Source organism: Schistocerca americana, chromosome X (genome assembly GCF_021461395.2).
Source record: "Schistocerca americana isolate TAMUIC-IGC-003095 chromosome X, iqSchAmer2.1, whole genome shotgun sequence".
NCBI lineage: Eukaryota > Metazoa > Arthropoda > Insecta > Orthoptera > Acrididae > Schistocerca > Schistocerca americana.
In genome coordinates, this window is record NC_060130.1 from 689,576,091 (window position 1) to 689,588,871 (window position 12,781).

Sequence of the window (12,781 nt, forward strand, 5' to 3'; positions counted from 1 at the left end):
CAACAGTAACTGTCACACACAATAAGTTGCATGGCTGGCACCTATGGAATGAATGATAATGGACAGCCATCGGCTTTTGACCACTTTGTGTGTAGCACTAGAAGAAAGGATGATATTCACTATTCTGGATTAAATATCACTTCGGCAGAGAAAGGGGTGAATTATGCTGCCACAAAAATCTTTCGTCATTTGTCAAATGGTATTAAAAGTCTGACAGATAGCCAACCAACGTTTAAAAGCAAATTAAAAGAATTTCCGAATGACAACTCCTTCTACTCAATAGATGAATTCTTAGAGATAAATTAATAACTGTAAAAAAAAGAATTAATTAATTAATTATTTTGTGTAAAGAAAACTTATGTTAAAGTGACACGTTCCACATCATTACGAAATGTCGTATTCATGATCTATGGAACAAGGATTAATGTATGTATGTATGTATGTATGTATGTATGTGGCTGTGAAGAGGGTAAAGTCGATTTCTTATTCGATATGTAATAGATGGGTGCTTTGCTATGGCATGAGCTACAGCCAGGCACTTAGGTGTGAATTGCAGAGCTACTATGTGGATGGAGTCGACAGCCGGTTCAGACCGCCATAAAAGATCTTAGAAGTATTCGTGATGCTATGGTGAAAATAAAATAAAGGAAAATCGGACAAGTGTGAACAGGTCGCCGGCCGTTGTGGCCGAGCGGTTCTAGGCGCTTCAGTCCGGAACCGCGCTGCTGCTACGGTCGCAGGTTTGAATCCTGCCTCGGGCATGGCTGTGTGTGATGTCCCTAAATTAGTTAGGTTTAGGTAGTTCTAAGTCTAGGGGACTGATGACCTCAGATGTTAAGTGCCATAGTGCTTAGAGCCATTTGAATCATTTGTGAACAGGTCTCGCGCTCTGAGAGTTTCGCACAAACTTAATTATGTATACAGTTAGTTCGTCTACAGATTTTGATGAGTGTGTTTGCGAGTATCAAAATTTGTTACGTAAATGGCCGTATATTTTGGTTTCATTGACTCAAAAATTAAATTTTTTACACCGCCAAGGGTGTAATTTGGCATGAATTTCGACAAGATTTTTCTACCCACTCGTGAGAAAAAGGGGTATTAATCAGATGGACAACGAAGTGTTCCTAAGAGAGTTCCGATTTTGCTGATTGAGGTAGGGAGCCCTAGAAAATACCGATGTAACTACACATTTCTGCTAAATCTGTCGTAAGGATGTTCCGTCGTTAATGGAAATAATTTGTACGTGTCTTGTTAAAGTATTTTCATTGTTCTGTTTATAATCTAAACACAAAAATAAAAGTAACACGAATTAAATTACTAAACTGTTTTATTGTCAGTCTTAAAGAGAAACGAATCGTTATTTTAGTAAAAAATAAAATGTGATTACATGTTTTGGCACCTTAGAGGAAGCAAGTAAACAATTTTACAGTTTTATTATAAAACTGTTTATCAGTATCAGATGTCTAGTAACATCACATTTGCAGTATGTATGATATGTGAGAATAGAGGCTACTGCCGACTGGAAGCTGCCTGGGGGAAAGTGCGTCTCTGAGGCTGCGTCTGCTCAGGCTTCTGCGTCTGTGTCTGCACAGACTGCTGCGTCTGCGTCTGCGCCTGCGGCTGCTCGGGCTGCTGCGTCTGCGTCTGAGGACGCTGCGTCTGCGGTTGAGATCCGGCCTGAGGCTGCGGTCGTCCGATGTGCTGCTGGATCTGGTCCCTGCACAGCATGCGTTCCCAAAGTTAGCTAAAACATCTATTTACCCGCAGTTTATTTCACGACGTTTCGGGATTGCCACGATAATTCGACTGACAACCATTCAGCCATCTTCAGGGGGGTGTTTTGTACTGGAGATTGCTAGTTCACATCGCTAGCTTTACAAAAAAATTGGTGCGCAAAGGCAGCCGGTATATGAATGACCTCTTTAGAGTTTCGCGCCCTCTTCGAATATTGCTCCCTCAATGGTACGCTGGTGCATGCGCAATAGTGATACTACGTACGCGCTCTCTGTCGAAATCAGGGCTGCCGAGCTACAATTCAGATGATTAATTCAACATCTGAATTACAGAGGGCGCGAAACCCAACAGACGTCATTCACGCAGCAGCTGCCTTTGAGCATGTCTCTCCAGGCCAGTTTTTTGTATGAAGTTAGCGATTTGAACTAGCGATCTCCAGTGCAAACACTCACCTGAAGATGGATGAATGGTTGTCATCCGGCTGCAATCCTGAAACTTCATGAAATACTCCTTAAGCCTAGAAAATTTCAAGAATCGTGCCCGCAGTTTGTCTTGAAAACCAGAATGGCCTTTGTCACTGGAATCAGTCACTATTGAAATATTCGCACCTTTACGATAGAATGCAAATAATAATCAAAAAATACCGCCGGAACAAAAAAATGGCTTTTATAAGTCCTGGATAAAAGGTCCAAAGATTATCCGTTAAATGAAACAATAAATCAACTAAAAGTTTCCGGTATAGGGCATGTGCAACAGCTAACGACTATAGGCAATATGGTAAAAAAAATTATATAAATTTCATTTCTGTTACGGAACCATTAGCAGAAACTCCAAAAACAAAGCACAAAACATGGACGGTAATGAAATTCCATAAGAATTTGGTTGTCACAATATGTTATATGAAAGCTAATGTGAAGTCTTTACGAATAAATAAGTGGAATACACAGGCAACAAAAGGGATTTCTTACAAGAGGAAAAGGTTGTACGAGTGCATACAGGATTATCGACCACTAAAAACAAACTACACGTATGCGTCCTCAGTGAAATAATAAACCAGAATAGTTTGAAGTGAAATGAACATTTGTCAAGAGATGACACTGAAATAGTACCTCTAAAACTTAAGAATTAGAAATACAAAAGTAGAATAGGAGTAGACACACTACATTTGACACAATCTAAGGAGCCACCAAGACGTGAGTGACGACCCTTACGGCCCAAAGACTGAGACACAGGATTCGCATTCAGAAGGAGCGGGCGGTAAATACCCTTCTGGACATATTAATTTACGTTTCCTATTGTTAACCAAAATTGCTTAAGGTGAATATCGAGAGAGATTCTTTGTAAAGAAAGAATACAGCAGATTTCTTTCCCCACCATTGTCCAATCCGACATTGCACTACGTCTCTAATGACTTCGTCGTCGACAACATATTAGCTCCAACCGCCTTTGTTGCTTCCTTTCTTTACAACGGAAATAGCCCGTGCAATGTTTGAGAAAAAATTGAGAACCCTGTGAAAGGTACAGTGCTGGAATATTGGTTGTGCTGCAAAAATGTCAGACAGCGCAAAAATGAGAGTAAGGAACTGGAAAGCACATCATCACATTTTTGGGAAGACAAAAAAAAATGAGAGCTACAACGTCTTGTAATGGTGCAAGAAGAGAGAGAAGTAAGGGCTAAAATACGGAATATCTAAAAGAGGACACATGAAAATCGCAAATGAAAAGCAATAAAGATATACGAAGAAAGTATTTAGAGAAGAAATGGCGAACTTCAAAAGTAGTTCCTACTCTCTCTCTAAAAACCCCACAGCGAGTGACTCCTAAAGTACTGGCTTTCATGAGTAAAAATGAAAAATCATAAAATCATAAATAAATAAACTTTCTGACAAAAAGTATCAGGACACCAATTACTGGACATTAATACGTCCTGTGTCCACCTTCCGCCTTCATGACGTTTTGAACGCTGCTGAGGACACTTTCAGTGAGGTGTCTGAATGTCTGTTGAGGAATAGTGGCCCATTCTTTCTCAAGAGCAGAAACCAGAGAAGGTAGATATGTTGGAAGCTGGGGTCTGGAACGGAGTGAAAGTGTAAGTTATCCCGAATGTGTTTCGTTGGGTTCTAGTTAGGACTCTGATTAAGCCAGTCCATTTCAGGAAAGTTATTTTCTAAAAACCGTTGTCCCATGGATAATTCTTCATTATAGAGTGCTTAGTCATGTCGATACAAAAAAATGAACGTTTCTGAAATCATTCTCTGCTGTAGTTAGTACACAATGTTGTAGAATGTATTAGTATCCTTCCGCATTTAGTGTTTCTTAATCGAAATAAGTGGATCACACCTTAACCGCGGAAAAAGGACTCATACCGTAACGCCACCTCGTCCGTACTTTACTGTTGGCATTACACATGATGGCAGCTAACGTTCTAGAGGCTCTCGTCGAATCCAAACCCTTCCACTGGCTTGCCGCAGGGTTTAGAGTAATTTCCAAACTCTTTTCCATTCATCCACGGTCCAGTGGCGTCGCTGTTTGCTCCACCTTAAACTTGGCTTAGCGCTGACTGCAGAAATGTATGGTTTATGATGAGCTGTCCGACCGCTGTACCGTATTCTTTTGAACTAAGCAAGCACAGTCATTGCGCTATCTGGACTGCTGGTAGCACTTTGGAACTCTTGAATGATTCCTACCGCTGATTTCATGCGATTTTTACAGCTACCCTCTGCAATGTTTGACAGTCCCTGTACAACAATACATGAGATCTACCTGGTCTTGGTGTAGTTGTGGTAGTTACTTCACGTTTCCACTTCAAAGTCACGTCACCAACAGTCGACTTGGGTAGCTTCATAATGGTTGAAATTTTCCTGACTGATTTGTTAGTCAGGTGACATTCAATGACTAGTCCACGTTAGAAGTCAACTGAACTCTCCCGACCAACTCATTCTGCTGTTACTGTTTCTCTACTGACAGCACAACGATCCTCACCTCCTGTTATATTGGTATGTCCGCCTCTCGTGACGTGTAGTTGTCAATACCGCATTACATAGATATGTCCTGATACTTTGCATCATGGGGTGTATAGTGTACTGCACGTTATATGAGACATCTCGGGAAACCAAGTTACAGAAAGTAAATATTTCCCACTGTTAATTATCATTGCTTTCTATGCACCATAAACTAGTTTTCTACACATAAAAATGTTTTCACTTGGTCCTTGTAGTTTTCATCCACCTTATAACGTTGGTCACGAAAGAACTTCCGATGGAGGAAGAGATAACTGCCACTTTGTAGTCAGTCAAGGTTGTAGAGGAATTCTTGCTCTCTTTTTTTTCAGTAGTTAATACCAAGTCAATCCGTCTCGCCATCTTGATCTGCTTTTATGTTTCTTGTTAACTTCAGATCCATTCCATCACTTTAGGTGGTTGAGTAGCTTGTCTGAGTAGTTTGGAAACAGAAAATAATTCCACAGTAACAATAGGTTGTTCATTATATCTGTCATTGTCTTACCGACGTACGAAGGAGCAGCATACTATGTCGCAAATATAGCACTGCAGTGGAGTACTTTTCAGTACTCAGTACTCAGTACTCAGCCCAGCAAGTGTAAGATGAACCGAGAGTTGGAGCTACATACCTGTTGACGAACCAGAAGGGCTGACGGTCAGCCGGCCAGGCAGAGACGAGCGATGCGACGTCCTCTTCAGGTGAGAGTGTGCTGCTGGTGGACTCCAGACCCACGCGGTTGTCGAGCCCGACGTCAGTCGTGAATTGCGGCAGAGGGCCGGGGTACGACCACCCACTGCCCGCGTACGACGGTTTGTACTGCGACATCACCGCTCCCACCAGCGACAGCACTAGCACTGCTCTCAGGGCCGACTGTGCAAATGGAGAAAAAGACTGACAATCGGTGACCACAGAAAATAACTCAGACCTAATGTTGGGATTATGATGAGGCGACAGGCCTTTGATCTGTCATGTAAAATGCTGTGGTGCGTGCTCACTGAGATACTGATGAAGTGGACATAGCATATGGTAGTCACGTAGCTTATATGGTCCCAGTAATCCATGCTTTGCGTACGAAGCAATTAAATAAACGGTTACACAGACAAATGCAATGAAGCTTTTCATACTCCTGGAGTATACGGTGGTGCTCCAATGCATCTCTCGACAAACATCAGGAAAGAAAAGTTTCTTGGTCCACATTCATACAACCAAGCATTTTCATCACAACTAAGACACACGAATGTTGCAGATGCAACGTACACAAATTTTCTTTAGAATCTGAAACAGACTGGGACATCGAGAACGAGATACACTACTGGCCATTAAAATTGTTACACCACGAAGATGACGTGCTACAGATGCGAAATTTAACCGACAGGAAGACGATGCTGTGATATGCAAATGATTAACTTTCCAGAGCATTCACACAAGGTTGGCGCCGGTGGCGACACCTACAACGTGCTGACATGACGAAAGTTTCCAACCGATTTCTCATACACAAACAGCAGTTGACCGGCGTTGCCCGGTGAAACGTTGTTGTGATGACTCGGGTAAGGAGGAGAAATGCGTACCATCACGTTTCCGACTTTGATAAAGGTCGGATTGTAGCCTATCGCGATTGTGGTTTATCGTATCGCGACATTGCTGCTCGCGTTGGTCTAGATCCATTGACATGTTAGCAGAATATGGAATCAGTGGCTTCAGGAGGGTAATACGGAACGCCGTGCTGGATCCCAACGACCTTGTATCACTTGCAGTCGAGATGGCAGGCATCTTATCTGCATGGATGTAACGGAACGTGCAGCCACGTCTGGATGCCTGAGTCAACAAATGGGGACGTTTGCAAGACAACAACCAGCTGCACGAACAGTTCGACGACGTTTGTAGCAGCATGGACTATCAGCTCGGAGACCATGGCTGCGGTTACCCTTGACGCTGCATCACAGACAGGAGCGCCTGCGATGGTGTGCTCAACGACGAACCTGGGTGCACGAATGGCAAAACGTCATTTTTTCGGATGAATCCAGGTTCTGTTTACAGCATCATGATGGTCGCATCCGTGTTTGGTGACATCGCGGTGAACGCTCATTGGAAGCGTGTATTCGTCATCGCCAGACTGGCGTATCACCCGGCGTGATGGTTTGGGGTACCATTGGTTACACGTCTCGGTCACCCCTTGTTCGCATTGACGGCACTTTGAACAGTGGTCGTTACATTTCAGATGTGTTACGACCCGTGGCTCTACCCTTCATTCGATCCCTGCGAAACCCTACATTTCAGCAGGGTAATGCACGACCGTATGTTGCAGGTCCTGTACGGGCCTTTCTGGATACAGAAAATGTTCGACTGCTGCCCTGGCCAGCACATTCTCCAGATCTCTCACCAACTGAAAACGTCTGGTCAATGGTGGCCGAGTAAATGGGTCGTCACAAAACGCCAGTCACTACTTTTGATGAACTGTGGTATCGTGTTGAAGCTGCATGGGCAGCTGTACCTGTACACGCCATCCAAGCTCTGTTTGACTCAATGCCCAGGCGTATCAAGGCCGTTATTACGGCCACAGGTGGCTGTTCTGGGTGCTGATTTCTCAGGATCTATGCACCCAAATTGCATGAAAATGTAATCACATATCAGTTCTAGTATAATATATCTGACCAATGAATACCCGTTTATCATCTGCATTTCTTCTTGGTGCAGCAATTTTAATGGCCAGTAGTGTAGATGCACCAGCATCCAGAGTTATTTCGTTTCGCGGTTGAATTGCAGGCGGCTAGGAGCTCGCGTCAGTTCGCGAAACCTGGCGGCGTAAGGTGGGACGGAAGTGTGCCCGCTTGTGTCGTTCATTTGTGATGATGTTCCCGAAGCTTTCGGACCACTAAAATTACTGTCGTACACAATTACATTCTTGCTCTTGGTTTTTCCCTCGGTTTCCTATTGTGGCTTTAACATTTTGGTTTACTCTCGGTTTTTCCTGTTGATTGGACGTAAAAACATGACCTTCCTCCCTCCGTCAGTTTGTCCTTTCGAATGTGTTTACGGTCTGTCGTCGACCACTCGGTTCTTTCGAACTCTCTCCGTTTTCTCAGTAACCAGGTCGTGGCACTTACAAAACATTAATCTAGGGATTTTACTACTGGTGCCGTCTTGGAGTGCTTCGCAAAAGTGGAAGTTCTGTAGGACGAGTGGCTGCACGAGTTGTTTCACATTCTGTGGAAATGTATTCAGAAACTTTTGGAGGGCAAAGAGGTACACACTTAACGACAGCATTTTATGTCTAGTTGACGTTACGTTTAATCTAAATTATTCACAGTTTTCTGATATGATATAGAGGATAATAATTCACGAAAAACAGGACTAAATAACTTCTGATGACGTATTAAAATTCTTCAGACTTCTCCCCCTTGAATTTAAATCCCAAGTTATGCGGCAAACTGAACACGACTTGGGAGCCATCTGGACGATGACAGTATAAATGTTTTCAGGTCTGACGCTTAAGAAACAATTGAGGTCATCGGGACTGCAATCACATTTACAGGCGCGCGGAACCGACGACATGTCATTGACATAAAGGAGAACGATAGCGGGCCCAGGACTGACCCCTGTGGCACTCCTTAGATAACTTGCTTCCAGGACCCTAACTAACCTAAGGACGTCACACACATCCATGCCCGAGGCAGGATTCGAACCTGCGACCGTAGCGGCCGCGGTTCCAGCCTGTAGCGCCTAGAACCGCTCGGCCACTCCGGCCGGCTTGCAGCATGTTGATGTAAGATTCAGGGCGCAAAGAATCGTAGGTGGATGAATTAAGTCCTGAGCACTGTCAGTGTTGTTTGTAGCACATCAAAGTGTACTTACATATTTAAGTTAAGGCATATTTAAGAGGCACAAAATAATCCAAGCACAGTATAAAAGCTGCCTTGTCACATCTTTGATATGTGTCTCAGTAATACAAGTACAAGGTGTAAGAAAAACCAGTTACGTATTGTAAGCGACAGTTACGGTGTGTGACGTCGCTCCGCTAGTGACATAGAGAATATTTGAATTGTGATGCCCTCTCTTATCACTACAGGATGTGACACAATTGTCCATGATATTGAGCAGATCGTCTAAAATTGCTTGCGGTGGGGCCTGCCATTGGTGGACAAGCGATCTCTGAAGTTCAGCATATCGTTCTCTTAATCACAATTTTAGGAGGAATTTAAATTGTATCAAGGATGCTTCACACGAACATACTGCTAGGCCCAGCTGTCGATACCGCGGCCTCCAGATATATCCATAGTCCTAAACAATGATTTTTTCCCAGGGGCTTCAATCAGATTTGCGTGTTTACCGAACTAGAAAAATTCCTCAATACTCCTAGTTTGCATTACACATCAATGAACAGATATAGTGTAGTCAACACAATATGTGGCCTAGTTAACAGCTGAGCAAACATTTTTCGAAATATTAATGGCGTCCATTTAAAGCAAGTACGATCACGATACGACGCCACAAACAGTTCAGCGTTTTTTATGTGAAAAAGTTGCAGTCACAGCTTCGAGTATTTAACTCATGTGCCATATTATTTCCAGAAACTTTATTGTAGAACAGAGTTATCAGACGAGAGTAAAATGAGCTTCTTGCGGACCTAATGTTTCAAATATTCATTATTCATTCCGTGTGAAATATATGTTCACATTTCCCAAATATCTGCACTTTTAACCAAAGCCAGTCTCAATATTCACTTGAAACCACTAAAACATGACTTTTTGTATAAGAAGTTGAAAATCAGTTTTCTAGAAAAATAATATTGTGCGAATGCCATTCTTTCAGTTTTGTTTCCCGTGGTGGACGCATGTAAGGGATTGCTTATCTGACAGCAATAAATACAAGCCTAACATTAAGGCTGCTTCCTATTTCCACCGCACTAAAAGGCAATATGATATCCCAAAAACTATGAAGTTACAAATTAATACGGATTAATGAGCCACTTTTTTACTATACGTGTTTATTACCAGATCTCCAAATGATCCAGCGTCAGTTTGTAACCTTCATTGTTCTGGGACCACCATTAAAAGAACCACCAGACACTAATATTCAGAATTACCATTCTGTATGCTAGTTACAAAAATAACATGGGTATGTTTACAGTGTGGGACAACTATATACATCTCACAATAAATCTTTCATTCGGCAATGGAGTGTGCACCGTTATGAAACGGCCTTGGACATTCTAACTGTGTTCCGAACCAGGAGCTAAATCCGATTCTTTGTCTTGCGCGGACAAAAACAAAAATCCGGGTGTTTTTCCTGGTTCAGCACACTGTTACAGCTTCTCAATGAGTTTAAGAAGTTAAGTTTCATAAAATTAAAAAAAAAAGAGAAAAACACACATCATCGCAAACAAATGAGCATGAGAAATATAGTTGCACGTCATATTGATTTACGTACAGTGAGCGAGAGCTGATATTGCTTTCATAAGCTACATGTTTTGTGTGACAGTGTGCAAAATAGCGCTGTGCCTTAGCTGGTTGTGCGTCATACGCGGCCTCCAGTCTACTTCCGCGTTTCCTTCGCCGCAGTGGCCGGCTCTAGTGGTGTTGGGTTGCTTATCCTCAGAAATCTAACTATCAAAGTAGGCTCTATTCTCCTACAAGGCTTTCGCCCAACATCAAACACTTCGCTTTGACAACTGTGACTGGTAGCTTTCGTCCTGTAAGGTCATGCTAGCCTATCCACCACTAATGTTAAGCATCAATGTACAAAGACGGATTGCAGACTAGACGTTATTGTCATTTTTACTGACGTAATTATATCGATGAGAAAGATCGGCTACAACGACAGTTAGATCACGTACGTCCTGCGAAGTCAAATGAGATGTACTGACATTGATTCCGCATGTCACAATCTGTATAAAGAAATTATGAGTTCGGGACCCTATTTTTATCTCTCGTGACAATGAAAACTCGTGAAGCTGTGTATTTGTGTCCTTTGATCAGTACGTTGACGTCAAAGACGTGATATGTATTTCATTCCTCAACACGCACACGACAATTTGTTATTAGAACAATGTTTACAATCCGTTATTCCATAGGATGTACACTGGAGTAATACGTGTAAGATGGAAAAATGAAGAAATGAATGGGTCAGATATTTTTCATTCTGGTTTTGAGTTCACGTCTGTTACATTTTTTCCTCCTTGTTCTAAATAATTCGAAACTTAATTCGGCTAAAGAATAACGTAACTTCTGTATGAAAATAAATATTTTTCATCGAGATTTTGACAGTCTAATACATGTTCACAACGGAGATCTTATTCAACAGCCGAACTACGAGTAGTTTCGCAGCCTAATCTGAAATGTCGGTGCTAAGTTACGTCGTTGAATGGAATCGTAGAAGTTTTGTTTGGTTCGATGTATTATGTTTAGTAAATGAAGGCGGTACAACGAAATTTTGCTAAGAACACAACCTGTCCATGTTTCTCCTCTCAGGTGTGCGCTGTTTTTTAGTGTGGACCACATGTGAGACATATATTTAAATAACTAACAAGAAGGTCAACTCTATCGTCCAAAAGCTGGTGTATATAGAACGTTGCGGCGAATGTTCTTGAGCACGTGCGGAAAAGGACTGCGAGGTGAGTGCGGTGACAGTGAATTTGTAGGCAGCGCTGAGGTACTCACCATCATCTGCAGCTTCGCAACGCCAACTGACAGCAGCGGTCCTTGTGCCCGCACATATAGCGTGCGCCGTTGCTGCTGACGTCACACCAGTTCTTCCCAGTGGCCCGCACACCTTTTACACGGAATCTCGGTCAGTTGCCTCTGCAGAGCCGCAGGCCGCGCTACACTTGATTTGCAGGGCAAGGGAATTCCTACACGCTAGCAGACGATTACCGATAAGAGAAATCTGAAGGAAAAAAAGGTCATCTTACACTTTCTCTGTGACTTTTTCGCATCAAGTTTTATAGACGTTAGTTCAAACCATCTGAGCGTCTTTTAAAGTACTTTTTAATCAAAAGCAAAATAACATGTGTTATTGCGGTCAAATGCATGAATAACGAATGTCCTAAAGAAAGGTTTGCGGTAAAATATGCCATATGCATACTATCACCTTGACAATTTTATTACTTTCCATATTTTATTTAAGAGTTTTAGTAGGGACGCGAGAGGAATATTATTGATCATCTTAAAATGAAAAATCGGACACATACATCCTCAAATCTTAGTTGTTTCTGAGATGCAGTTATTAGATACTATAAGAAATGAAAAGCAATAGCTGATTGTAAATTAATAGACGTTAATATTCGTGTTTTGATGCCAATTCCTCTTTATAACTCACGTTCAAAAAGTGACTCGGTACCTTTAATGTGAAACGGACGAAGACTTGTAACCTTAGAGCGTTTCGCCAATGAAGGCAGGGAATTTACGATCCTTTTTCTTCATTTGACTAGCAACAGGGTGGGGACATCATTTTATTGTAGTCTGCGTAATGTAAATTTTAGTAATTTGTACAAGCTAGCTCTCTTGTAAGGAAATATCTGTGATTATCAGGTATTGTAAACTCGGTGGTTGTTGTGCTGAGCAGTTCGTTTTCGTTTTTGTTCTTGTTTCACGGTAGTTAATAACGTTAGAAGCAACCAAACTAAAATTCACTTTCATTGTATCTGGAGTGGGAGTTTATATGAGAATCTATCTGCCTGGAATATTAGGTGGTTTGATTTCGTTACGACATTTAAGTGGAGACTGAAAACTTTTTCTTTTGATAATGCACTATTATATCTGGGACATTACCTATTAGTGGCCAAAATGAAGAGGTGAGAATTCAACCAACAAATCCATAACACTTGCCTACATTTGCGGTAAATATTTCTATCATTTTTTTTTTATATCCATGTGGCAAAGAACAAATATTTGTTCGTTCATTAATAAAGATGAAAGGCACAATGTCGCAAATGTAATGTGTAGATAGCTGCTGTGTTGCTAATGGGAGCTGTCGGTCCCATTTCCCATTAGGAACACATTGTCGCTCAACACAAGGGGCAAAATAAGTTGAATCGGAAGTGATATTTTAG

General features: G+C 41.9%; 1 protein-coding gene across 1 annotated transcript; it reads right to left on the bottom strand.

Moving 5' to 3' along the window:
- Positions 1–1,309: 1,309 nt before the first annotated feature.
- Positions 1,310–11,431, bottom strand: LOC124555511 (RNA polymerase II degradation factor 1-like). The gene is made up of 3 exons (XM_047129457.1): positions 11,391–11,431; positions 5,363–5,604; positions 1,310–1,717 (listed from the first exon to the last, which is right to left on the bottom strand). The coding sequence occupies exons 1-3, from the start codon at positions 11,394–11,396 to the stop codon at positions 1,510–1,512; spliced, it is 456 nt and encodes a 151-aa protein (XP_046985413.1). The 5' UTR covers positions 11,397–11,431; the 3' UTR covers positions 1,310–1,509.
- Positions 11,432–12,781: the final 1,350 nt, after the last annotated feature.

Excerpts from the sequence above, each read along its gene's own strand:
- LOC124555511 (XM_047129457.1), bottom strand. Across the intron at positions 1,718-5,362 it reads CCCTTCTGGTTCGTCAACAG|GGACCAGATCCAGCAGCACA; the intron begins GTATGTAGCTCC and ends CATGCTGTGCAG.